Source organism: Arctopsyche grandis, chromosome 12 (assembly GCF_051622035.1).
Source record: "Arctopsyche grandis isolate Sample6627 chromosome 12, ASM5162203v2, whole genome shotgun sequence".
In the NCBI taxonomy this organism is placed as follows: Eukaryota; Metazoa; Arthropoda; class Insecta; order Trichoptera; family Hydropsychidae; genus Arctopsyche; species Arctopsyche grandis.
The window spans coordinates 14338254-14365119 of NC_135366.1; the positions used below are offsets into that span (position 1 = coordinate 14338254).

Genomic DNA, 26866 nt, shown 5'->3' on the forward strand with positions numbered 1-26866 from the left:
AATAAATAAAAAAATACTCGACCCGACAACAATAATATCTTAAGTTATGCAGAATTCAACTAGACGCTGTCACTGACAATACCCTAATTTGCATTTTCATCGTGCAACTTCTCTCGCCTTGGTTAACATTCAATCAAACGTACCAAATTGAATTTTGTTTAGAATGTGCTCCTAAGCGGTAACTATAGCGATCGCCGATCCAGAAGGCTCAACAATGACAGCCACGCACATTGACAGACGCTATTGCATAATCGAGAAAGGGATTTGGATATGCATCCATATTGGGAATTATATTATTTAACGTATAATTTTATTGAGACATCCAGCGCGTATACCAAACAGTAGAACCATAAATCGGCGCAGTGATGAGATCAGGACCAGCTCAAGGTATTCGAGCGCCTCAGGCTGGGATCACCTCGTAACAAATACGTCAACGAACATACATACCTACGATGTACATAACTATTATGCCAATAATCTCCACGAGACGAAAACTTGGATTTAATGCGATTTTACCCTTAAAGCCAAAGCAGAACTAAGAACATAGTTGGATCGTCAGATTAATGCATCAAATACGTATACATAAGGTTGGTGGTGAGATTCACGTTATAATCGAAAGATTACGTAAGACTTTTAGAACATATCAAAGACACGTAATCGGAGAGATGTAATAAGAAGAGAGTGGCCCTTACGAATAAATAATTGTTGTCAATTTTACGCGGTACGTCTCTATAAATACGCTACATCGCACGGAATACAATCGGATCAATTTACTTATAAAAATGTACCCCATGTTGTTTATTGTGTGTTTTTGAATGTATTGTGCAATTTTTACCGATGCTTGCCCATCTTGCGAGTAATATAAACAAACGGAGAAGTTTTTATCGGAAATACGTCGAGCACCAAGCGTCAGATACGACTGATGCCAAAATTATTTAGGGTTGTCTATGGACAAACCATCACTTGACAACAATATAACACCTAAAGCCACTTCTATTAGTATTACATTTCTCTGCAAGTAATGCTATAGTTTTTGATGTTGATTTTGTATTATTTAAGAACGGTTGCTTAGTAAATTGACACCACTTGTAAGCCCGGTACGAAAACGTTGAAAGGGTTTCCTATATTATACATATGTATATATGTACATACACATAATTACATGAGATAAGACAAAGGAAAAGCAAGTTGTTATATCATATACATGCAAACTTCTTAAGACGTGTTCAAACTTGCTGCTTATACACATAACAAGTAACAAGCTTTTGCGTGTAACAATACAATATACATATGTCGGTGAGACTTTTATACAAAATTTCCATCCATCATTACATGCTTTGGCCCCCTCCAGATGATGGAAAATTACATTTTTGGTCATTCCAATTGATGCTTCCTTAATTATAAAAAGAAAGAGTGACAGTACACGGGCATAAACAAATATCGGCCGACGTTATGCATAGACTTTTTAAAATAATTCTGAGAATGTGAAAAATCTGACTTAGATCATCCACGGCTTACGCTGCGTTTCTTCCTATATGTACGTGATGTTTTATGACCAGACTTAGGCGTTGGCTTGGTGCTCGTCTCCATTACCGTACAAAGCAAGAGAGCAAAAAAAACATAAATACCGGTGAGAGATTAGCTCCATATTTTACATATAAACTAACACTCTGATTGGCTCGGATAGAATCATTTTTTTTGCACATATGGATATACATATGTACATAGTAGGGTTTTTATTTTATTTACTAAAATTTTATATTGGGATCAATTTAAACGTCCCTTTTATAAAATAAATGTGCATTAAAAAAATTTTTTGTACATTAAAAAAAATTTCTGTACATTACAAAAAAATTGAGTGCATTTCTAAATGACGAATACAGATTGCATTAGAAACTTTGCGTTGATCATTGAAAAAAATATTTGCTACTTAAAAAGCGGATGTTTGCTACTTAAATGCGACCAGTGCTTCTCTCTACTGGATTCCTTCTTTTTTACTCTTCGGCTTGCGACCTTCGACACCGACCTTGGCTTCGATTCTACGACCACACATCATCATTCATAACAAAAGTAAACACTTTTGACAGTTGACATCTATTCTAATGCTAAAATCTATTTTTTTGAATGATTGTTTCATATTTTTTAATGGTGACTTTATAATGCCAAAATATTTTATTCGATGCACAATACGAGATTGTTTAATGCACCGAAAATAATGCAAAATTTTAATGCGCAAAAATTTTTTTTAAGATACAAAGTATTTTTTTCAATGTACGGTTAAATCGTACCGTATTTATATTATATTTACATGGCTCCATAGGTTTTACCCCAAGGCCACACATATGGCCAAATTTGTACGTATGTATGCACTTTATATAAATTTATAACATTATTATGTAATTTTTTGAAATTATATTTACATAGTGGTGACAAATGAGGATAGGTTACAAATTTGTTTGGAACCGTTTTAACAATGAAATCAGATACATTGGCAAACTGTGATAGGAAACGATCGACCTGGAGTCGCTTATATCCGAGGTGTGGCCAGCGGCACCGGACCAGGGATTGAAGCAATGACTCTTCAGTTGATAGCATTATATGTTGTTTCTCACGCGTCCATATTTAATTGTTTGTGGTTTAGGTGATGCCCAAAACCTTTTAAAAAAGTGGATACATTTTAGGAATATGTTTCCGACAAGCTTCGGAATTCACAGTTTCGAACAATTCACAAATCATTATACATCATTAATGTATGTGTGTATGTATATTGGAGCTTAACGATCGCTTCGGATATCAACTTCAAAAACAACGATAAAATTTTTTTTTCAACAATATCATTCGCAAATGAACATAATAGAGAATTTTAACAAAAGATTTTCGAAATGATCGCACTTTATTATTATTAGCGAATAAATGTTAACGAGCTTCACTTTATTTTCAGGAGCCACTTAGCGTTTTCAGCACGAAAGTGTACCGCACCGCGTACGAAGATAAAAGGAAATCTCTTGCTTATGGAAAGTAAATTATATGGAATTCGATTAGGAACTTTTATCAGCTACTTTTATCTTCCCCCTTTGAGACCGGATGCAACGCAGACACACACAGACAAAAAATGTATATCCAAATCAACTATTACATATGTCACATATGTGAGATATCTGACAACACCTGACAAATAATAATAATTGTAAAAAGGAGGTATGTAAAAATGAAACTGAACCAAAAATTCCAGACCGTAGAAATTTATCAAACATACATTACATATATACATACATATATGTGTTCATGACACGTAAAAGGAAACGCGAAAATGCTTTTCATCCGCACCGAAAATTTCTATTTAAATATGAAACACACAAGAATTCATATCATGATTTTTTTGTGTAAACTCAAAAAAAAACAGACTTACATACTTTTATAATGTGGCACTTCATACACATAATATATTTATAAATAGTATATCAATTTTAATATTACAATTTCCATGTCCTAAATGACGTCACACTTTTATCGCGGACTGAAAAGCGATATCGCATCCAGATTTTTTCTCATTAGAGCAGTGTTACAATGAAGGGTATATATATTATATTACGAATTGAAAGGTTTCATCGAAGTACGTCACAACTGTCAGAGAATAAATACATACGTATATCGAATGTGTGATCGATTGTGTCGATTAAAAGGATCGCTCATTACGACGAAAACATAGCACGTAAGTAAGTGCTTTCAAAGATTATCGATACGATTTTTGTGTAAATATAAACGAAACTCATGTAGATTTGCACGTATTTTAATGATTTTTTTCGCCAGTGACGTCAATGTTACACACTTAAGCGAGTCACAATAGTTTGAAAATTGCTATCGCACTGGTGTTGGTAGAACTTTTTCAGTCACGAAACAATTTCTAGCCAAGAATTTCTATAGAGACGAAGCGTATAAATATTTAATATAAGTATAATATTAATATTTTAATGCGACAAAGTAATGATGATCCAGAGGAATTTCGTTAGGGTAAACTATATTGCATTTACTATGCAGCAAATTAGTGTTAACATAAAAAAATAATATTTACGTTTAAGATCCTGTTCTATTTGTACGGGTTTTCCTGGAATATATCTACTGCGTAAATTAAAAAATGTTTGTAGTATATTTATAGTTACCCAAAACTATGTTTAGTCAAAAGCGAAAAAAAAAATGTGTTTATTCAATCGCCGTGTTATGTGTTAGAACGTGTTACAGTAGTTTTACAATATGTACTTATCTAATATGAGTACAGTTTTTTTTATATAAATATACATCTGGATATCAATATGTAAAATAAAAAAAATTAAATAAGTAGTGCAAATAGATTTTATTTTATATGTATATTACGGTTCGGTGATTATTCCGCAAAAAGCGATCTCGCGCACGTCACTAAAATCTCGATCACGGAACATCTGGAACCCAAAAACTTCATCAATCGAAAGCAACGAGAATTCGAGTGCCAGATATTCCGTATTCGCCATTTTTGTGGCAACGATTGTCGTGCATTTGCAAAATAATCCGTTTAATATATTAAATAATTCCAACATGGAATACATATATTCCAACTGGCGTTTTAGGTCATTCATATTCGAATACGATTCACCTAGTAAAAATAATATCTCTACGGGCGCAAACACACTTTCAATAATGTGCGCCAGTTGTAATATAACAGTCGAGTTTTGACAGCTCTGATGTTTTTACGAATGCTTGAGAATTCAATAATGCGTTGATATTTGCTAGGTATTACGAATAAAGTTAATGTGAAAAAATGTCACTTTCTAATTCAATTTACTAGTTGAGTGACGTTTGCACGAGGACCTAACCTCTCCATCTAACCTGGTACCAACTTATAGTTGAACTATTTTTCAGTTGTAATATATTTTGACCAGTTGAAATGCCATATGAATCAACTTCAGTGGGTCAGACGGAATGTATTCCAACTAGTCAAAATATATTACAATTGATAATATACTTCAACTATAATAGTAGTTGGTACTAGATTAGATGGAATATATTCTAAATTAACCAAAATATATTACAACTGGAAGATACACTGCAGCTGTAATTTTTGCAACTATATTTTTTATATTATTATAAATATTTAAATTTTTTTGTTACTATATTTTTTGCATAAACTAAATTGTTAATATGTAGTATGTGCATATTAAGAATTTTCATAAAATTGCCTTTAAAATACCATAAATATTGCACTTTTAGGAAACGGTTTCTTTCTTTCTTGGATTAATTAGAAACCATAAAAAATAAAGTAAAAATGATGGAGCTAGAAAAGCCAATAAAATTGTATGTATGCAAATCGCGGCCAAATAAGCACGCGTGTCAAATTTGATGTGGCGAAATTTCAAATGTGGCGAAAATTATTGATTTCTAATACACATATGTATTAAAGCAACAGCGTATTGCACTGGTAGAGCTATTTCATATCAGTACATAGATAGGTCGTGGGTTCAATCCCCGGCCAAATACGCTGCTAGCGGGGTCTTTTGGTTATTAAAAAATTTTCCAATTTTCCTAGCTTAATTGTTGCGACAGATCGATATCTTCCGCCTCAGTTTCTCGCAAATTCGAGTTATTAGCAGTTCGAATTTGTTGAATCTTATAAAATGCTACCTAAATAATGTATTTGTCGCAAATTGACCGTCCATATATGTCTCTACTTGCATTATATTGTATTTTATGTACTATTATGTTTAGAGACCAGCGTACCCGATACTCGATTGCTAAAAAAAATGGTTCAATATTGTTTATTTCTATTGTCAACCATTTTTTTGATCTCCTACTTTCTCGGAAAATGGAAACGTCTATTGTTATTTTATGGCGGAAACTTCACCGCCGAAGACTGGTTATGTATGTATGAACAATTGTTGGTACTTATGTACAAAAATTAATCTAACCATGTGTCTAACCACAGAAGAAATAAAAAAAAAAAGTATTTTACTAGTAAACAAACACACCTATTGTAATTACACCTGTATTTACGCGGCTTTTAAAATATAATAAGTTGTAATGTCTTGGGTAATCCTTGACGTAATGTTCTTGAAAATTTTCATTATTATTTATACATTTATTTTTTTCAGTGAAAATGACTCATTTCCGTACCTCATTATAATCACTATTGTTGTTGTTTTTATTACAGAAGGATTCAACCACTTGAAAAGTTATGATAAAAATTAGATGCATACTTCTAAATATGTTATTGTCCAAGTGTACATTTCCTTCGTTCATGAACATACTAGTTTGTCCATATGTCACAGTGAAATTATATTTCAAGTGAAAATATATTTTCACTGACGTTTCAGTGAAATCATAACCAGTTACATTTTCAGGGTTGGTTTTATTCATTTAAGATTAGATTGTTAGGGTTGGTATTATTTAAGGGTTAGGAGAGGTTAGGTTAAGTAAGGGTTAGCCCTATTCATTTAAGATTGGGTTGTTAGGGTTAAATTTATAGAGTAAAACGTTGTAAATTAATTGTTTGATACATTTTCACTGCTTGAATTGGTGATAATATATTTTCACTTGAAATATGATTTCACTGTAACAAATACACAAACCAATCTAACCAGTTATAGTGTAAATAAACAAAATAACAAATTGACAAACGAACTAATTAGTTCATGCACAAACTATTAGGCATAAATTTAAGTATTCTCAATCATTTGTCTCATCTTTTATACATTTACGCTTACCTTCGGTTGCAATATTTTAAATATTAACGGAAACGGGAATTATAGAAACTTCGTAATGTGGTTTCCATAGGATTAGGATCAAAAGTTTCATATGACACATGGTGAGTGTATTTGAAGATAGCTTTTGACTGATGGCACTTAAAATAAAACCAATAGTTAGTGTATGAACTAGCATGTTCATGAACGTACCGGAGTGAACACTTGAACTGTAACATATACATATAACGATCAAACTCTGTATGGTTTGACCTGCATTTACCGCAACAAAGTATGTATGCACATATATGTAACGATTTTGAAATAAAACCGATCAAGGGGGTTGTTAAAAGTTGCCAAGCGAGCATATCAAAGCTCCTCGAGCTCTGCTTTTTTTGACCCAGTTATTCCACAAGGCAAGTTCAACACCTTCAACTTCAATTTGAACTGTAACAATCAATATATATATATATATATATATATATATATATATATATAAAATAATAATCACCTGGCGCTGTACTCTTGAAAGTTGCCACCGTCGAGAAGTCGCACCTTGGCGAAGAGCACTCCAGCCACGAAAGGCACGTCGATCAGCTCCTCGACGCAGCATTCAACGTTGAACTTGTACCGCTTCTTCTTCATCATCATGAATGCCATGTCGTGGGGTGCCGGATCATCACACCACCACCTCCTTTCCTTCTGTTCAAAATACGAGTTTCTAGTACGACACTACTACACGATATCGCGCACGCACATCACTGAGACAACGCGGGCTATGCACAGCCTTCGTTTTAATTGATCACTATTTAATTATTATTTACCAATCACAATTCATTCGTTCATGCGAAAATCTTAGAACAACCTAGAAAAAGATCACAGTTCAAGTGTCGCGTAATCATTATCTTCTTCGACGGACCGAGTAGATCCGGGGTGTCGAGCGGCGCAGGTCGAAGAACATTCTGAAACAATATAATAATAATATATTATTATATATGTATGATTTGATTTAATATTTGTATAATCCAGACAACGGTCACGACATTCACACACATAATAACATTTTTTAGACAATACGGCCATAAATGCTTGCGGGTAAATATTTATGCTCGGTGATTTTGCATCTACATATTTTATTCATCGCATCGAATTCAGATACATATTTTATATAAATTTAAATATATTTCAATTCCGCTTCAAAACCAATCGTTGAAATATCAACGGGCACAACACTTGTTAGAATAGTACAAGTTCATTTTGAAAAATTACCTATAAGAAAAAAGAAGTATGAAAAGGGTAGTGGATATAGTGGAGAGAGTGAAGAGAGTGAAGAGAGTGAAAGAGTGTGGCAATGGCAATAAAATGGGCGAGTCATGTTATAGTTACCGGACCCCGAAGGTGCCGCGTATTGTTCAAAGGTTGTAAATGCATTGTTATTTATTTATTTATTTTATTTTATTTCATTTTATTTCATTACGGCATTACAGGTAAACCCCAATGCGCCTTCCTGGCCAAATTACAAACAATACAGCATTTTTTATTATATACATAAGTCGCTAAATTACGAGACACTGACAAACTCGACAATTAACGAGACATCTATGAATTGTACATTCATTTTTATTGTAATATTTACATTAATCATACTCAAATAGTGGTGACATAGTGGGTAGGAAGGATTTTTAGCCAATTTTTTAATCGGGAATCGTTTCAACAATGAAATCAGAGAAAATTGGCAAACTCTGATAGGAAACGATCAACCAGGAGTCACAAATCCTGGTCTGACCAGCAGCATTACAGATATACTCAGAAAAATTCTTTTTCAATCGAGGTCAGCTCAAGGGATCGAACTCGGCGCCTCTCAGTGTTAAGCAGAAGCTTAACGACCGAGCCACGCTGCTGGCTTTGCCGAACCTTTTTTACATATGATTTACAACAATGGAACAATGGATAGCACTGTGACTATCCTACCTCTAGTCATGTAGCTAGAAGAATGAACGGAAGGTAAACAAAACAAAAGCTGGGATAGTACCCAAGATAATGTATGTAAAAGGGTGGAAGGGAGGCCGGTTGATGGACTATTGGCGGAATAGACACTTGGCCGACTGATGTTTGGCCGAACGGACGTTAGTCCGACGGAAATATGGCCGAATGATATTTTAATTGTTTAAATTTACCAAAGATATAAAAAATTCGAAGTGATTTCTGCTTAATGTTCGTTCGGCCAAGCGTCCGTCGACCAAGTGTCCATTCGGCCAAAATATCCACGCACGGGGAGGCCGCAAAGAAGATGGTTGGACGAAATTAGAAAAAAAATCGAAAAGTGAAACTAAGATAAACCCTATAAAAATGTGTGGGGTGAGATAGATAAGAGTTGAGCAAAACCGGTGGGCTTGGTATCACCAATTCTCGTTAAATGAACTCCGTTTCTATACTTGAAATCAATTTTGAATAAGATTAATAATGTTATGTTTGTTACAGCAACATGCATAAGTATAGAAAAGGAGAGTTCAGTTAAGAATTGATGTTTCGCAGGGGACCCGCGCAAAATATGTAGAGACGAATGGAAGCATGTTAGAGAGGCCTTCATCCAGCAGTGGATGGTGAGCGACTGTAAATGATTGAAATAATTTGAAGCGAAATAAAAATCAATACTAAACGTGGTGTAGGTATTTGATACGAAGTGTTACCTCTTAAGTTTCTGATAAAGATTATTTTCTGTCTATGTTGAATACATAAAGTATAATGCTCCAAGTGACTTCCTATTGTCTTCTGGGGAAAATAAAAATATGTACTTACATAGATATAAGGAAACAGTGAACCACTTTGAACCTTCTTTCTAGTGTGTTTATAGTATGTATTTGTAATCGTGACAAAACTAAGCAAAATATGTAAACACGAAAATTTGAATGAATACATGATTTAACTGAGTTAGATTTGAGATACTGTAATTTATCATACTGTTAGATTAAGTAGACAAATAGTCTCGATTATTCGATCTAAACGAGATCGATGAAATGTCGGATTGCTCGAATGTTGAATAATATGGAAATGTAGGAGGAAAACATCCTCTTGTTCAATATAAATAAGTGCCGAGCTACTTTATTCGCATTTATTTTCTTAAGCTTTCCATTCTCAATTCATTTCACGTGCATTACGATTCTGATTCAAATGTCGGTTAAAAAATCGTTAAATCGAGACAATTGTAGTAAATATGAATGTGTATATGTATATAGGTACATACATGTTAAAACAACAGAATTTTTAGGGAAAAAGCTATTATTGTACACAATTTTCCCAAAGGCATTCAGTCATATAAAGAATTTTTAATCAGCATAGTTTTTAAGTTATGAGTTTTAGACTGAAACATTGTACGTATGACTAAGGGAATTTACCTCGTTTCAAAGCAAATATCCGTATGTACATATATCCTTATGTACGATAGATAAAATTAAAATCTATTCCATACAATCACAGAAAGGGACCAAAGTCCGGTTCGTAGACGATTTATTCGAATTTTATATGTACATATATAGTGACGAACACTGAACGGCGAATCAAAATTTCAGATTTTCAGAGGTCTATGGATGAGGGAAGGATTTCGAAATTCCGCCATCTGCTCAGAAATGCTAATAAACCAATCCGACGAAAGTAAACTATGTATGTACATGGATAATGTTTTCACAATATTACAGCGTGCAAATTCGCCATCTATACGCGCATCCTAATCTGATCATAGGTTATATAAATACTTATGTCCGCATTTCAGATTACGTGCAAGATAAAAGCAAAATATAAGCAATTGTTGAATCAATACCGCTTATGTGAGAACATTGAATTTGAGCTACATATCTTTAAAATTCAAATGCACACCGTCAAACACATTTCGATAACGGTTCAAAGTGAACTGATTACGAGAATGTGTATTTCCGTTCAAATCTCGACAGCGAAAATCATATTGAGAGATTTTTGTACTTGCACGTTATCTAAAAATTAATGTAGGCGTCGAAATCACGCAATAAAGCAAAAACTTTACAAGCCACGCGATGATTGAAAACTAGCATCCGGTCTGGACTGCGTTTAATCGTATTGTTATTATGCTTTTTTTTGTATTCTATCAGTGAGGGAGTGAGATCGACGAGCGATGAAAAGAGATGATAGTTTCCGTCTTTCAAAGCGCGAATTGATTCGAAAATCCCGAGAGATTATTTTCGAACTGAAAAACAATCGAGAACAGAACTAGATCGGTGAGCTGTCGACGCGCGTCTTTCAACGGGGTCGTTTTTGAAAAATTAAATTTCCACCAGGTTTATTTATTTATTAAACCATAAATGTAAAAGGCACACATTAAATAAAAAAAATCTTGGATATACTTGTAGATTTTTTAATATAAAATTCAATGCACGTACTGAGGCTGAATCGTTGTGGGCGTAAAGTGAAAAACCGCATTTTTTCTCACCCTATTATTTGCCCCTCTGGGGATTTCCAAAGAAAACGTTTTCATTTCGAGGGGATGAGGAGTTTGTTTGATTTCTTTTTGTGTATTTCGATTTAACGACGGGTCTTTGCCCGCGGCTATGGTCACTGGAAAACAAAGCGCATACGATTGACCCAAAGGGAGGAGATTGACCGCCGAGAAGCATAATTTAGCAAAAACTTGTAGTTATTAGTGTTATTATTTTGAGCACGCACATACATATATCATGTATGTTATGTACGCGAAATAAAGTACGATGACCTGTGTGTGTGTGTGTGTGGGTAATGAGTATTCGCACTGCTGAAAAATTTGACAGTGAAGGTCAAAATATTTTCCCAGTGGGAATTTTTGGACAGGGAGTTTGCTAAATGCTGTTAAGGTAGTTGGTTTTCGAATAATTAACTCGGTAGTTTGCTTTTTATCTCCCTTCCGAGAACTAATTGAAATTTTCCAAAATTTCCAGCAACAAAGAGAATGACGTGTGCGTCAAAACCTGTGAAAATGGAAGCGCAAAAACCCGTCGATCCCAGGGACGATTCAAAAGGGTGTGATGTCAAAACTTCTATCACAACAATAAATTGTATCTATATACATCATATATATAAAGACGGTAATCTGTGTGTGTGTGGGTGTGTGTGTGGGTGTGTGTGTGTGTCCTAACTCTCGCCGAACATGATGAATCAACCAGTATGGGGAACAAATTTTTTTTTTTTTCACATTTTTCATTTTTTCAGTTTTTTCATTTTTTTCATTTTTTCAGTTTTTTCATTTTTTTCAGTTTTTCAGTTTTTTCATTTTTTTCATTTTTTCAGTTTTTTCATTTTTTTCATTTTATCAGTTTTTTCATTTTTTCAGTTTTTTCATTTTTTTCATTTTTTCAGTTTTTTCATTTTTTTCATTTTTTCAGTTTTTTCAGGCCCCTGGGGGCATTATGGGCGCTGGGGGCGCCGGAGGCGTCGGCGGCGCTGGGGGCGAAGCCCCCGGGGTGCCGGAGGCATCGGGGGCGCTGGGGGCGAAGCCCCCGGGGTGCCGAAGGCATTGGGGGCGCCGGAGGCGCCGGCGGCGCTGGGGGCGAGGCCCCCGGGGTGCCGGAGGCATCAGGGGCGCTGGGTGCGCTGCGGGCGCCGGAGGCGTCGGCGGCGCTGGGGCCGAAGGCCCCGGAGCGACGGAAGCGCCGGGGGCGAAGGCCCCGGGGTGCCGGAGGCATCAGGGGCGCTGGGTGCGCTGCGGGCGCCGGAGGCGTCGGCGGCGCTGGGGCCGAAGGCCCCGGAGCGACGGAAGCGCCGGGGGCGAAGGCCCCGGGGTGCCGGAGGCGTCGGCGATACACAAAATGTAATTCGTAATTCGTAATCACTTCGTAATTTGTCATTCGTAATTCGTGCATCAATTTCTTTCCGAAACCAGTCGATTCAATATCTTTAACTTTATTTTTATTCGAGTTTCAATTCCTTTTCGAAACCACCCGTTGAAATCAACGGGTCTAACACTATTAAATATAATCTTTAGCATTCAACAATCATATATCATCATATATATAACGACGGTAATCTGTGTGTGTGTGGGTGTGTGGGTGTGTGTGTGTGTCCTAACTCTCGCCGAACATAATGAACGAATCGATAAAAATCGATTAATTCATTTTTCGACGAGACGACTTTGTCGCGACTCGAACCGATCACCTCAAATAGCCTGAATATGGGTCTAATGAGGTAATGGTCTCGGACATCGTGCCAAATCCAATTTTTCATTTCGCCTTTTTTTTTTAAACATTAATTGAAATATTCCTTCTCGCCATATAAAAATACGTAATTTTAATAATTTCATTTAGCGAGGTTTTGAACCATTTTTTTTTCTTTTCATATAAAACAATTAAATATATATTTTTAATTGAAATTATTGAAATTAATTTATATTTTAGCGATATTTGAAAAATAAAATTAATTCCAAAACGCGGGATCGAGCTGGGGTCCCCGCGTTCAGAACATTCACGCTAACCACTACACTGCCGTCTCGATAGAAAAAATGCTCTAAATTACGTACATAATATTCGATTACCCTTTACAAGTATGGGGAACCAATCATTCGCGTATCTTCGGCTTTCGTCGACAATCGACAATTGACTTCGGCTTTCGTCGACAATCGACAATCGACTTCGGCTTTCGTCGACAATCGACAATCGACTTCGGCTTTCGTCGACAATCGAAAATTTTTTTTTTTTTCATTTTTTTCATTTTTTTCATATTTTTCATATTTTTTATTATTTTCATATTTTTCATTATTTTCAGTTTTTACAGTTTTTTTCAGTTTTTTTCATTTTTTTTCATTTTTTTCAAATTTTTCATCTTTTTCATTGTTTCCATTTTTTTCAGTTTTTTCATTTTTTTCATATTTTTCATTTTTTTCATATTTTTCATTATTTTCATAATTTTCATTTTTTTCTGCCTTTGTCTTTCCGAAACCAGTCAATTCCATATCTTTAACTTTATTTTTATTCGAGTTTCGAAACCACCCGTTGAAATCAACGGGCCCTACACTAGTACATATATAATAATATAAAGCAGAATGTATGTAGGTATGTTCGCTTATTTGTTCCAAATACAAATATAAATACATATTATGTACAATTCTAAATAATTTAACAGATCTGAACCAAATTTTGAAGTTAACTCTTAAAATCAGGGCAAAATTGACTGCTGACATTCCGAAACTTCAAGAGAATTTCCTTAATTATTTTTGTGTAGATTACATACAAATGTATGTATGTACATAATAAGAACTGTATTTTATCGAAAATAAAAAAAATTATTACCATATAAAAATTTAATGTAGGCACCTAACAAAGTTGAGTACTTTTCTTATCAATAATATAATTGAAATGACTAATTTGAGCACGTAATGAATTCATTGTATCAAATGTTGATATTCAAATGCAATTAAACAATGTATGTTTGTGTTTCTAAAACAATGATTTACATTGAATGATCTATGTATATTTCAATTATTATCTTCGAATTTCTATTTTAGATAAAAATATAATAATTAATTTTCAAAAAAGGGGTTAGATACAGCATTAACTGAATTACGAAGTGCCTATTTGTAATATTATACTTGGAGTGCTTCATATAATACTATTACGATAGAGAATTTGCGATATGGTTTCGAAGATAATTTATAAGAATTTCTCACGGTCGATGATAATCACAATTTCAAACACAAATATTGTGGCTAGAATAGTTTGGGAAGCGATGTCGTAGATAAAAACGATAAAAAGTCCGGTCAAGTTGTCTATAATTGCGTTTCGAAAGATATCAATGCCGTTTATTGACCTTTGTTAAAGATAAAGAGCGATGCATTTAAAAGGTTAATATAATTTGAATTCAAAATTTAAAACACATTCTTTAGATTTTGAAAATTGAATGGACATTGTACAAAGTTAACCATGAAAAAAAAAAACAAAACACGTGATAAAATGGAAACGCGTGCTCAATTTTATGGGAATATTGGATTATTTTCATGAACACGCATTCTCTTGCGTTTGCAAGAATTGAAACGTGCAAAATACACATGAGCTGATTATATACTTCTTTATAATTTAATTTCATAATAATCATTGCAAACTCGACTAGATGATAATAAGTCGAGTTATCCGAGATAGTGTTGCTTCTACGCCGTATACATTTACGTATAAATTCACCTGGCGTATATGATTCGGCTTTGTTGGCAGCTTTTCGTGCGTGACAGCGGATATACAATACGAAAATAAAAAAAAATCAGTAATGAAAATGAGATGAAAGAAAAAAAGTAACATTTTCCGCGTAAAATTTATACAAAGGATTAACTTTGGCGCTATGAATTAAAAATAGCTCAAATATAATAAAAATGTTTTTCTAAAATTATACACACAAACAGCGTACCTCTCAACGGTCAATTTTCAAGAAAAATATCGAAAATTAATGAACAAAGAAAATATAGCCGAGATGAAAGCGAGAAGTTCTTGTTTATTTTCTCAACTTTAGAGAGCAAGCCTGGGAAGGAGAAATGCTTATGAACAAACGATAATAATTTCGAGTAATGTGTATATAAATTTTAAAGTATGTACACGTGTTCATGTTAATACTATTAAGCCTATTCCAGATTCACTTACAAGTACATAGTTAGTATCAATGCAAACTCCATATTGCTATATTTGAAAATTTTAGTCAAAATAACGCGTTTTCATTCAAATATATACATATGTATATTTTGTTCGTAGTAAAAAGTTAAGAATAATGTAAACGATCAATATATAAAATATAATATATAAATATATCAAAGAGTATAGAAATTAAGTTTACAGAAATCTCATCCCTACTTTTTCCGCAGACGGAGTTACATATGTACATATACCTACACTTACATATTATAGAAACCAGGGCTTTGGAGTCGCTTGGAGTAGCTTGAACGATTTTAGAAAGATAAAATATAAACCAACATAAAAGATTGGTATATATACATACGTAATAGCGATTTTCGAATTATAAAATATTATTGGTAATGAAATAGGTATGTAAATAAAACAATTTGAGAATAAATAAGTATGATAAGGAGGAAACGTGAAATTCAACGATTTTATTTATAATGTAATTTAAATTCACGACTTTTATAAATAAATTATTAAATTAAAATTTATCAGTGGATTTACTTCAATAAAATTGGAGACTCTAGTTGACACATACCGTAATACTATTAATTAAACATAAAAAGGAGTCGGTTGATGTTTTACGTCTCCGACTCCGACTCCACAGCCCCGATAGAAACGTCGCAAAACTATCCCAACAATACGGCGCTTCTCACACAAAACTTGAAGTAAATATTTACAACAACAAATTACTTTATTATGTACATATGGATATATAGTATTTAGAATTTAATTTTAATATGAATAATTTAACCTTTTTAAGATTTCATCAAGAAATTTCAGCCTGCCAGAATTCTACCAAACGTTTGATTTTTAAGATAGGAACACATTGAATGATAAACACTGCACGAGCATTTAAAATCAAGTACCGTCGTCTAGAACAGGTCGAGACAGATCGGCAACGTCAGGGTCGTTCGCCATAATCAGTGAGGTCGCGCCCGTCGTTGATCAAATTCAATCAGTGGTCAGGCTTTTTACTGACCGAGCTAAAAATTGACAAGAAAAATAACATCAACCTATCGAAGTGTTCCCGACATACATACATGTAAACACATATAGGGGAATTCGATGCGTTGGAAAATGATTTGTACCGCATTCCGGTCAATACGAAAGGGAAAACTCGCGTGTCGGCTTTGGACGCAGGCCAAAGAATTCCGAATGGTAAAAACGCGTCTTTAAGCGAGGCATGCCGCTTATTTCGTTGTGCGAGTCGTACACCGCGCTCTCGAATCGCAAACGGCTGAAACAATTATGCGAAACGCGAAAGTGGATTGTGGTTTATTTTCACCGAAAGCGATAGTCTTCTAATAATAGCATAGGTGTTCATAGTCGAAATATGACATGACACGAGATTTATCTACATCTTACATATGTACATACATATGTATGCATCTTCTCAATCTCTAGCCAGCGGCTCGACGAAGTTTTGTGGTTTGATCCTTGATAAGGTCGAAATATTTGACATTATTTCACTTTATATAAGATGAATTTTGCAGATTGCTCTGAATCGGTTCTTTGAAAATGTGTTTAACGCTTCAGCTGTTTATTTCTAGAAGATAAAGGGAAACTATTTTAGAGATTTCCTCATGAAATTTTAGTATGGAACATAAAGTAAAAATTTGTGTAATGGGGGATCGCAAGCTTGGAAAATATACACATATAATAAATCTAACATATAATTTCGAAAGAGACTTTGTATGTATGTTATGTTTTGGTTCGTAGAATCCCTGACGTTTAATTTAATAAAAATACAAATGAATATTCAAATAAATTTAAATAAAATAAAACTATTCAAATAAGTTTAATAAAATGTTAGATTAGCCATGTTTAAGCGGTTTATATTACAAATACCGAGCGGAGCCGGATAAAACCACTAGTAATATATATGTATGTACATATATATAAGTTACTTCAGATGTTCATTTATTTATGAATAATATTTTCATATTACAATTTTCTAATAAGGCATTTTATACTTTTATTGTTGGACTTAAATTGTATGCATTTTTAGATGTGTGATCTAGCAGAGGCAGCCTGATACAGTTGGAATCATACATATACATATAACTCACGTGTATAAGAGAAAAGTGCAAGTGAATCATGGTTTCCGAGATATAGCCAAGCTACAAAATTTGCCCATTGTTTCATTTTTTTTATTACATAATATGAATAAATCCGATTACAAAAAAGATTATCAAGTTTGATAAGATTAAAAAAATATAAATAAGTCGTTTGTTAATTTTTTATATCAAAATCTACTAAAAAGGGTCGAAGACTGCTCAAACTTACGATGTGATGTGAGCGTGTGACTGATCTTTGGATTCGTCTCGATAACCAGTTAGGCACCTATCCAAGTGCGCAAATGCTACTATAGGCGACTTTCGATGGAAAAAAGCAAAGCTTAAAAAAAAGAAGTTGAACTTGCCTCCCATTGCTTGGCTACCCCTGATCGCCGTTGAATGAGCGCGGTATGCTTGTGAATAGAAAATGCTTTCGGATCGTAATAAAAAGGGACGGCTTTGAACCGCCATTTCAGCTACAAAATGGTTCTTGGTCGGTTTAGACCCGTTTATATATAACTTTTATATCTACCTATGCATTTATATGTACATACATACATACATACATACATACAACGAACAGTGTGAAAAGCAGTGTTTTTCCACAAAGCGAGGAACAGCCACAGTTTATTTGACAAGGAACAGCGACAAAGAATTTTTTTTATTTTCAAAGTTCGTTATCCGTCTGAATATTATCAGACCTTGAACTACATACATATGTGCCATACATATTTTTTAGTTCAATACAGAGCGTTGAAACTGGAGCATTTTACCCTGGAGACTATTGATTTATTTTTTATTTTATTTATTTTTATTTTATTAATTGAAAAATCAACAGACAGGATGTACAGAGATAGGTATAAAAAACACAAAAAGTAAATAAATAATATATGTAACACCCGAGTCCAATAATAGATTTTTACAAAAATGAAAAAGATAAATATAAGGAAAACAAATTAAAAAGTAAAGAATAAAGGCATGACAAAATATGTAGTACATTGCATAATTAAACTATAGTATTAAAATATTTGGAAAAGGTTATAAGATAGAATATAAGAAGAAATTGAAATTTACAAATATAAAAAACAAATGAAAAAGGTAAATACAAAATAAACAAATGAAATGGAAAGGAATGAAAGCTATAATATGATTAAATAGCACATTACATAACTAAACTAAAGTATAAAAATAATGGAAATATTGGAAAAATAGAATAGAAGAAAAAATGAATCAATCGGTCAAGATTCTCTTGATGTTAGACCTGAATTGATGTAGGGAAATACCAAACAGATCAACCTCATTCAGCTCTCCGTTAAACATACGATAAACGCGCTGCAGATAAAAATATTTTTGGGAATTAGTATTGAAAGGATCAAGTGAAAAGAGTGTAACGCGTCTAGGGTATCGAACTGGGATTCTGAAATTAACCTTATTCAGTAAATCAGAACAATCAAGGAAACCATTTATGAGCTTAAAGAAGAATATAGCATCAGAATGTCGTCGCCTGACAGAAAGATTGTTAAAAGAAAGGATTTTTAAAATGTCGGAAACAGTAGAATGGGTATAGGTAGGAAAAAGGTAGCGTAAGGATTTAATAAATTTAAGTTGAACTTTCTCAATACAATTAATATGGGATAAATAAAAAGGTGACCAGATAATTGAGGCAAATTCAAGGTGAGACCTTACAAAGGAAAAATAAAGTAATTTTAGTACATAAGGATCATTAAAGGGTTTTGTTGAGCGGAGTAGGAATCCAAGAGATTTAAATGCTTTGTTGGTAATAAAAGAAATATGTTCAGAGAAATCTAGTTTATTATTGAGTATTACACCAAGATCCTTAATAGAAGATGACGTGTTAAGGATTGAATGATTTAATTGATATTGATTAGTAATAATTGACTTATTTCTAGTGAAATTTAAAATAGAGCATTTTTCTAGATTAATAAAAAGATCATTATTTAAACAATATATAGAGAATCTATCTAGATCTTCTTGTATCTTATGACAATCGTCTATGGTGTATATAGGTTTGTAAATTTTTAAATCATCAGCGTAAAGAAGTATAAAGGAATGTTTGAAGATGTATGAGATATCATTAATATAGAGTAAAAAGAATAAGGGACCTAAATGCGACCCTTGTGGGACACCGGAAGGAATATGTCTAAGTGATGATCTAAAACCATTGAGATTTACATAATTCTTTGTTACTAACAACTGTGAGGAATTATATACATTACTGTAAATGTTTGAAAATGAGGAAATTGTAGTTAATAAAGTAGTCGTTAAATCATATCATTAGTTTTCACCAGAGTGAGAAGGAAAATAAACAAAACTTGTGTAATTCGAATAGATTTAATTTATTTATGTAATTGAAACTACGTTTTTGCTTTTAGTATGCAGAAATGATGCATATGAGATTTAAAGTAGAGCTTAAACGGTTAAGATTGAGCCAGCAGTTAAGCTCGGTAGTTGCGTTAATACTAACCACCGAAGGTTCCCCGGTTCAAGCCCTGGGTTGATCTCGATGAAAAAAAATTTATTCCGAGTATTTCTGCAGTGATGCTGGTCAGACTTTTGTGACTCCAAGTCGATCGCTTTATATCAGAGTTTGCCAATTTATCTGATTTCATTGTTGAAACGGTTCCTCAAAAGTTTAGCAAGACCATCCTACCCACTATGTCACCACTATTTGAACATGATTTCAAATTTATAAATGTACAAGTTTAGTATTATAGCTGTCGCTCAGGGGCAACCCGAAATGGCATCATGGGAAAATATAAATTAAAGAAAGATGATTTAAAATCGAGTAAAAATTTGCAATAAGTACATATAAGTATGTTTATTGTTGATATTTTTTTGATCGCAGAAAATAGTGCAAAATTTTTGGCATAAGAGCGAAAACATTGCCAATGTTTCCATTCAATATTTCATCGAATAGAGTGCCGGGCCATTTATCTAATGAGCGGGAGAGAGCGAAAAATTTACGGTTCTCATTTCGCCAAATGAACTAATCAAACGTAATAGGAGAAGCAAAGACGGATTCGTCGGAAAAGTAACAATGTTTTTTTTTTAAATATTATTCGTTCGAATTCAAGCAGTTTAAAAAACAGTTACGCTGACCGTCGTTTAAAAGAACAGTTGCGATTTTGACATCTAAAAACGTAAGTAACTGTTCATTCGCACAAGAGAAGACGTATAGCGTGTAATTTTGCGTGAAAAATTAGCCAGGTCTATGCCGTCAATCAAAATGATACTTTTATTTACATATGCTAATTGTTTTGAGCATTGAATTAAACATGGAGAAAGTCGCGTGTTTGCAACAATAAACAAATAGCGTATCAGATGTGCATATATAAAAATCGCACTTTTTATCTAGCTCAGCTTGACTGCTATAATAGTTTGGAAAGGAGGATTTTCTGAAACATACATATTTGCGATTGACGATAAAGCTCAATCTTTTACTGGTTGAACCAAATGGCGGATAATATAATAAAAAATGTATCCCAATATGTCTAAATAATGATAAAATTCAGTTCGACCGTGTCCTTTCTGGAGACAGCAATTTATTTAACACGATATTATCTAGACGCTTTCCTACAAAAATTGTCACCGACAAAAATATACATTATACTTCTCTACCAGTGGCGTGCCTTGACTTTTAAAACAGGGGGCTAGGTATGGACAGAGAGTATAATTTCTCTTCAGTCTTTAAGAGTATAATTTCTCATTGTTGTGCTAACATAAATATCCTAAGTAGGTAGGCACCTATCTGAATAACATCTTATTTGTCTTCAAAACTTAATTTTCTGAATGATATGTCGGACAACCGATCGAAAATGCAACATCCCAGGCTTCGTTGTTAGTTTCCGCACTGATTTATTCTGTGGAAATCGTTTCGTGAGCCGAGTCCCTTGCTATATTTGCACTCAATAAGTTCTGTGTAAATATTTTATTTAAAATAAATACAGTTCAGAATGATGTTTGATAGGCATAAATCAGAATATTCTTAGTGAAAATTCCACATATGCTTGAAGAGACGAGTGAATTAAAAAATGTCTGTCAATACCGCGAAGGGAACAGAATCGAGACGGCGAGTCCGTGCAAGCGAACGCCATTGTCCTTTTCTTTTATCCATTCTATCATCTCTATGCCTCATTTCAATTTTGGCGACAATTAAATTTTAGATCTCGATTCCTATTAGTCGACGAGCTTTGTTATGAGCCCCTAGTATGAGCGAATTTAAAAACAACACTCATTTTGAACATGAATGACTTAGATATTCTAAACAATAGTGAGTTTTTCGTCCAATTGTCAAGTTAGTTAATATGTATGTAGTATACTAGTGTTGTGCCCGATGAAATATCATCGCATGGGTGAACGCACATTAACTTATTAAATAAAAAAAAATTAAAAGAAATGTGTCGGTCCTGGGTTCGATTCGCACGCGGTCGAATTTTTTTCAAATACCTTTTAAATATATTTAATTTAATATTTATATTTAATTATTTAATATGAAAAAAAATATGGTAAAAACTACCTACATACCAATGTACATATAAACAATATAAAACACCGATAGAAAAAATAATTAATTAATTAAATAAATTTTCAATAGATGGCGGTAATTTCTATACCAAGCGGAAACATTAGTAGCGATCAGTATATATAGATTATTTTTTATTTTGTTATTGTATTCGTATATACGTTTCGGCAGTGGTTTCGCTGTGACGTACATACATATGTATGTATGTCGAATCGAAACGATTATTATAGTACGGCGAGCGTTATCTCAGACATATAGCGATATTATATGTATATATGATATGATAAAGAAATCCATTTAAGAAAACTTCACTACATAGCAAATAGTAAAAGTGTTGTGAAGTGACTATGCTCGAAGTTGAGTATACAATTGAGAAAAGGAAGAAGTATATGATCCGTTGAGCGAATTACGATAGCCGAATTGAGCTGGCGTGTCAACGATAATAATGTCAAAACGATTCATGCATACAAAAGAGACAACTTCCACAGCGCTGCTGTAATCATAAATTTGCTCTGCACTCTGTTTTACTCATTGCACAATAGCCAGGGGATTCAAACATTTACGAACTGTCTGAAGTCTGAAAGTGTCCAGAACTGGCAATAAGAAGAATCTATAAATATATACACTGTCGTCGCAGAATTCATTAAATATTCCTAGAACGACAGAAGAATGCCTCTGGTTATTATCGCGTGTCACGCGCACACACCCAAGTTTCTATAAACATTTTTTCTCTTTGTTCACGTTAACAAGATCACACACATCGCTAATATCTATTGCCAGGCAGCATCGTCTGCCTGCGCCTTTCATCGCTGTAACAATTCAATAATAAATGAAAGTGAACCACTTCACTTGCACGGCCATCGCGAACCGCATGTCTAACACCCGTGAAATCTCTAAATATATTTGCAGTAATTGAAAACGATCGACACAAGTGTGGTGTGCGACCAACACGCGATTCTTTTCCACAGTTGTAGAGCTCAGAATCCACATGTGACATAAGAGCAAAGTGCCATTTCCGGTTGACCCAATTTACCGAGAATTTCCCAATCATTCCGTAAATACAACGAATGGTATCCATTTGAACCATGGGATGCGGTAGAGGCGGACAGACGCAGACGAGGACTTTTTGGAGTTTTCCTTTCATTACATTTTATTAGTATCTTAAATTTACATATCATGGAATATCTGATATACTTCAAATTTTTACGTAATCGCAAGACTGCATGGTGAAGCGACGGGCTTCTATCGAGGAAGTCATCATCAAAGATCGGTGCACATACTGGTATTTTGCCTCAAAAACTAGCCAAAAATCAAAAAATTTAAATTTTCACAAATTGAGTTTATGTTGGGGTCCCAAAACAGGAAGATAAATATGACGTTACACTGCGGAGTCCTTACCTGGGTTAAGCTCACTAGCCAAATGCAGTCGCAGTCGAATCCTGTCATTTGTGTGATACGCTTGTTTTCGTTAGCGGCATTTTCTTGTTAAACAACTTTCCTTGTGATTATTTTTATGCCAAAAGAGTTTTTGGTGGAAAAACTTAATATAGACGTTGAAGAACAAGATATATACACAAGATTAAACTAAGTTTCATTCCTTTTAAAATTTTATTTTACAAGGTTTCGATCTGTCAACAAACCCTACTATTTTCACTTACGTTTTTTTTTACCTTGTTGTACAAATTGATGTTTTTAAACGTATCGTGTCTATTTTAGCCGAATCAAATGTATGTGATATGAAACTTTAGGATCTCTACTTTTATTCTAGTTGAACGAAGTTTGCCCGAATTTGAATTTGAATAAAAAAATAATAATAATTGGAACTCCATTTTTTTTTATTTATTCTCATTTTTAATTTATATTCCAGTTCCTGGGGATTCTGTCATGTCTATGACCCGAAACCATCTACATGATATAATAAGAGGAAGCACCGAAAGGCTTTTTATTCAAAAATTAAAAGATGATAAGAAAAAATCTAGTAACTGTTACAAAGTGCCCTCCTGCGAAACTTGAGGAATTTCGAAAAATTATCAACAATTTTAAGATTGTTTACAATCGTTAATAGCTCGCATGTAATAGTACGGATAGCTATTTTCTGGTAAAAAGCGTAAAAAAATATTTTTGGCCAGGTTTTCAGGTCACATATCACTCTGTGCGGCGTTGGAAAAATGGTTCTATGTTGTCAAACAGGCATTTTTTCTTTATTGCTTTGTATATCAATGGAGCGGTCTATTTTTATTTGATGTAAACAGATTATTCCGCAAAAAGCGATCTCGCGCAAGTCACTAAAATCCCAATCACGGAACATGTGGCACTCGAGTTCTCGTTATTATAATATTGTATATTTCGCGTGGATTGATGGAGTTTTTAGGTGCCAGATGTTCCGTGATCGAGACTTTAGTATCGTGCGCAAAATCGCTTTTTGCGGAATAATCACCGAACCGTTATTTGACGAGCACCCAGACAACGCCGAAGACTAGTCATCATCAGAGCCGCCGAGAGGAATCCGGGGCCCTGGAAAAATAATTCTATACCCTATGACGAACCAAAAAAAAAAAATCTAATACATAGATATATTTTTAATGTGCGAAAAATCTATCAGAACTATTATAAAAATACATATGTTAAATGCTATTTTTTGAAATAATCGAATGATATAACAGGTACGATTTCACATGGACACAAAGAATGCGCGGATCGAAAAATAATAAACATTTACAATTAAAAAAGCATATGTATTTTTATGTAATATAAAATATCAATATCGATCGGTTGAACATCCCAACACGAAGCCCCTCAAGTAGTTCGGGCCCTGGAACTTTAGCCCCAGCTTCCCCCCCCCCTCTCAGCGGCCCTGGTCATCATCATCATCTTCATAGCTATTCACCATCCACTGCCGTATGAAGGCATCTCCGACATGCTTCCATTCATTTTTTGCGCAACTGCCATTTATCTCATCCCACACATTTTTATAATTTCGTCTACCCATCTTCCTTTTGGCCTTTTAATTTCTCTCGGGTACCATTCTAGCACTTCTATTGTCCACCTTTCGTTCATTCTTGTAGTTATTCAATCTCTTCACAATATCCACTCCCCTTGTTATACTTCTCACCCACGTATTTCATATATCTACTAGTTATACCAATCATACAGCATTGGACTTTGTGTAACATCTTGGCGTTCAATGTCCAAGTTTCACACCATACGTTATCACTGGCAAAACATTGATCAAAGAATTTTTTCTTCAGTAGCATTTTCGATTGAAAATAAAACAGCGTTCATTCGCCCAAATGCACTCCATTCTAATTTAAACGTCTCTTTATTTCCTTTTCTTTCGAGGAGATAGTGCCGTCAAATGAATGACAGAGGGTTTTCCGTCTTTTCATCGTGTCAACTGTCAAAAAATTAGAACTCGATATCGAAAATGATGAATTTCGAATTTTCAGAATTCCACTAATGTTTAAAGACATGAGGTTTACACATCAATACTGCTACGAAATGTGAATAGGAAATTATTTCCGACTAATGCTGTCACCATGGGATCGATAATCTACACAAATTAGCAGATAAGATAATAAATTAGCAGCGTGCGATCATCAATTATGAAGGTCGTAAAGATACATATGTACATATCTTGTCGTATTCCAAGAAACGTTTCGACACACCCACAACATCCCTTTGCTCCAGTTTATTATAAGTAGTCTTAAAACAAAACGCAAATCGTTAAGTTTTATGAGTTGTACATATGTACATATATTGAAATTGACAATGATTCAAAACGAAAATTTCATTCTTTGTGGTGGAATGTATAAAACAGTGTTCACATGGACAATTTCAAAAGTGGGATACAAGGCAATTAAACTCTTCGAAAACAAAGTACGAATTTGCACGTTCTACTTTTGTGTACGGAGTATAAATAAACGTATTGACATAAATGAAATTCCCACGCTGATGTAACGAAATTGGCAAATCTAATTTTAGACGAATGGAAATGTATTTATGCAATTCATTATTCAAGCAGTGATATGCAACTGGGCAGATGAAGGTGGCTTAATGAGGAAACAGTCAATTTGTTATCAGAATTGTGAGCGCGAAGCCCTGGGATATCCACATCCTAATGTGCATACATAATTTCAGCAGATAACAAATTTATACAATACCTGGTCTATGGAAAATGGAAGTGATCATTAATGAAAAATGGTGAATGTTGATGGATGTTTCCCCTCTTGATTAATCATATTACATATAATAATTAAATTCATATTTTAGTAAGTAAACATATTCTAGATTAGAAAAAAGATTTAATTAAAAATTTTATGAACGGAAGAAATCATAAATAAAAAATCAAATTGTTTAAAAAAATGTAACAAAAACTAAAAACAACAACGTAAAGCGTTATTACTAGTATTATTAAACTTATATTAAAATTTTGGTTAACATGTTAAAATAAAACAAAATTAAAAATGTTATACCTACTCTTTCAGTACAAACACTAATGGAAATTATGCATTTTTTGTTTAGTTAAAAGCATTTTATTGGCGATGATTAAAATAAATTTGTAATCAAATAGTGTTCATGAAATCATTTTAGTCATGTTGTTAGCTCAATGTGATAAGAGCAGTGTTAAAAAATAAAACGACAGTTATAATTGTGACAGTTATGCAAAAGTGATAAAGAAATTATAAATTTGGGCAATAATTGTATGTTGCATCATATATTTAATAAAAATCACTATGACAAAATTGTATTATTTATCACAAATATGATGCAAGCCACGCTTTTTTCAATATAAACTATTCAATTTTCAGTGGCTGTTTATATTGTTGAATCATGCCTAATTGATTATGCAGCCGTATATATTTTTTAGAGACGAAAAAATACATATTATAATAAAATCACCAGCAC

At 33.7% G+C, this 26866-nt stretch overlaps 1 protein-coding gene across 8 annotated transcripts in view; it reads right to left on the reverse strand.

Annotated features, from left to right (window-relative positions):
- LOC143920347 (uncharacterized) overlaps positions 1 to 26866 on the reverse strand; it is a 73445-nt gene that overhangs the window by 45929 nt on the left and 650 nt on the right. For 4 of the 8 annotated variants that reach the window (XM_077443200.1, XM_077443195.1, XM_077443197.1 and 1 more), the window contains exon 2: positions 7219 to 7669. In XM_077443200.1, coding sequence (XP_077299326.1) covers positions 7219 to 7367 — 149 coding nt within the window. In that variant the 5' untranslated portion in view covers positions 7368 to 7669. The remainder of the gene's footprint in view (positions 1 to 7218; positions 7670 to 26866) is intronic. The other 4 variants (XM_077443201.1, XM_077443198.1, XM_077443194.1 and 1 more) reach the window with 1 other exon arrangement.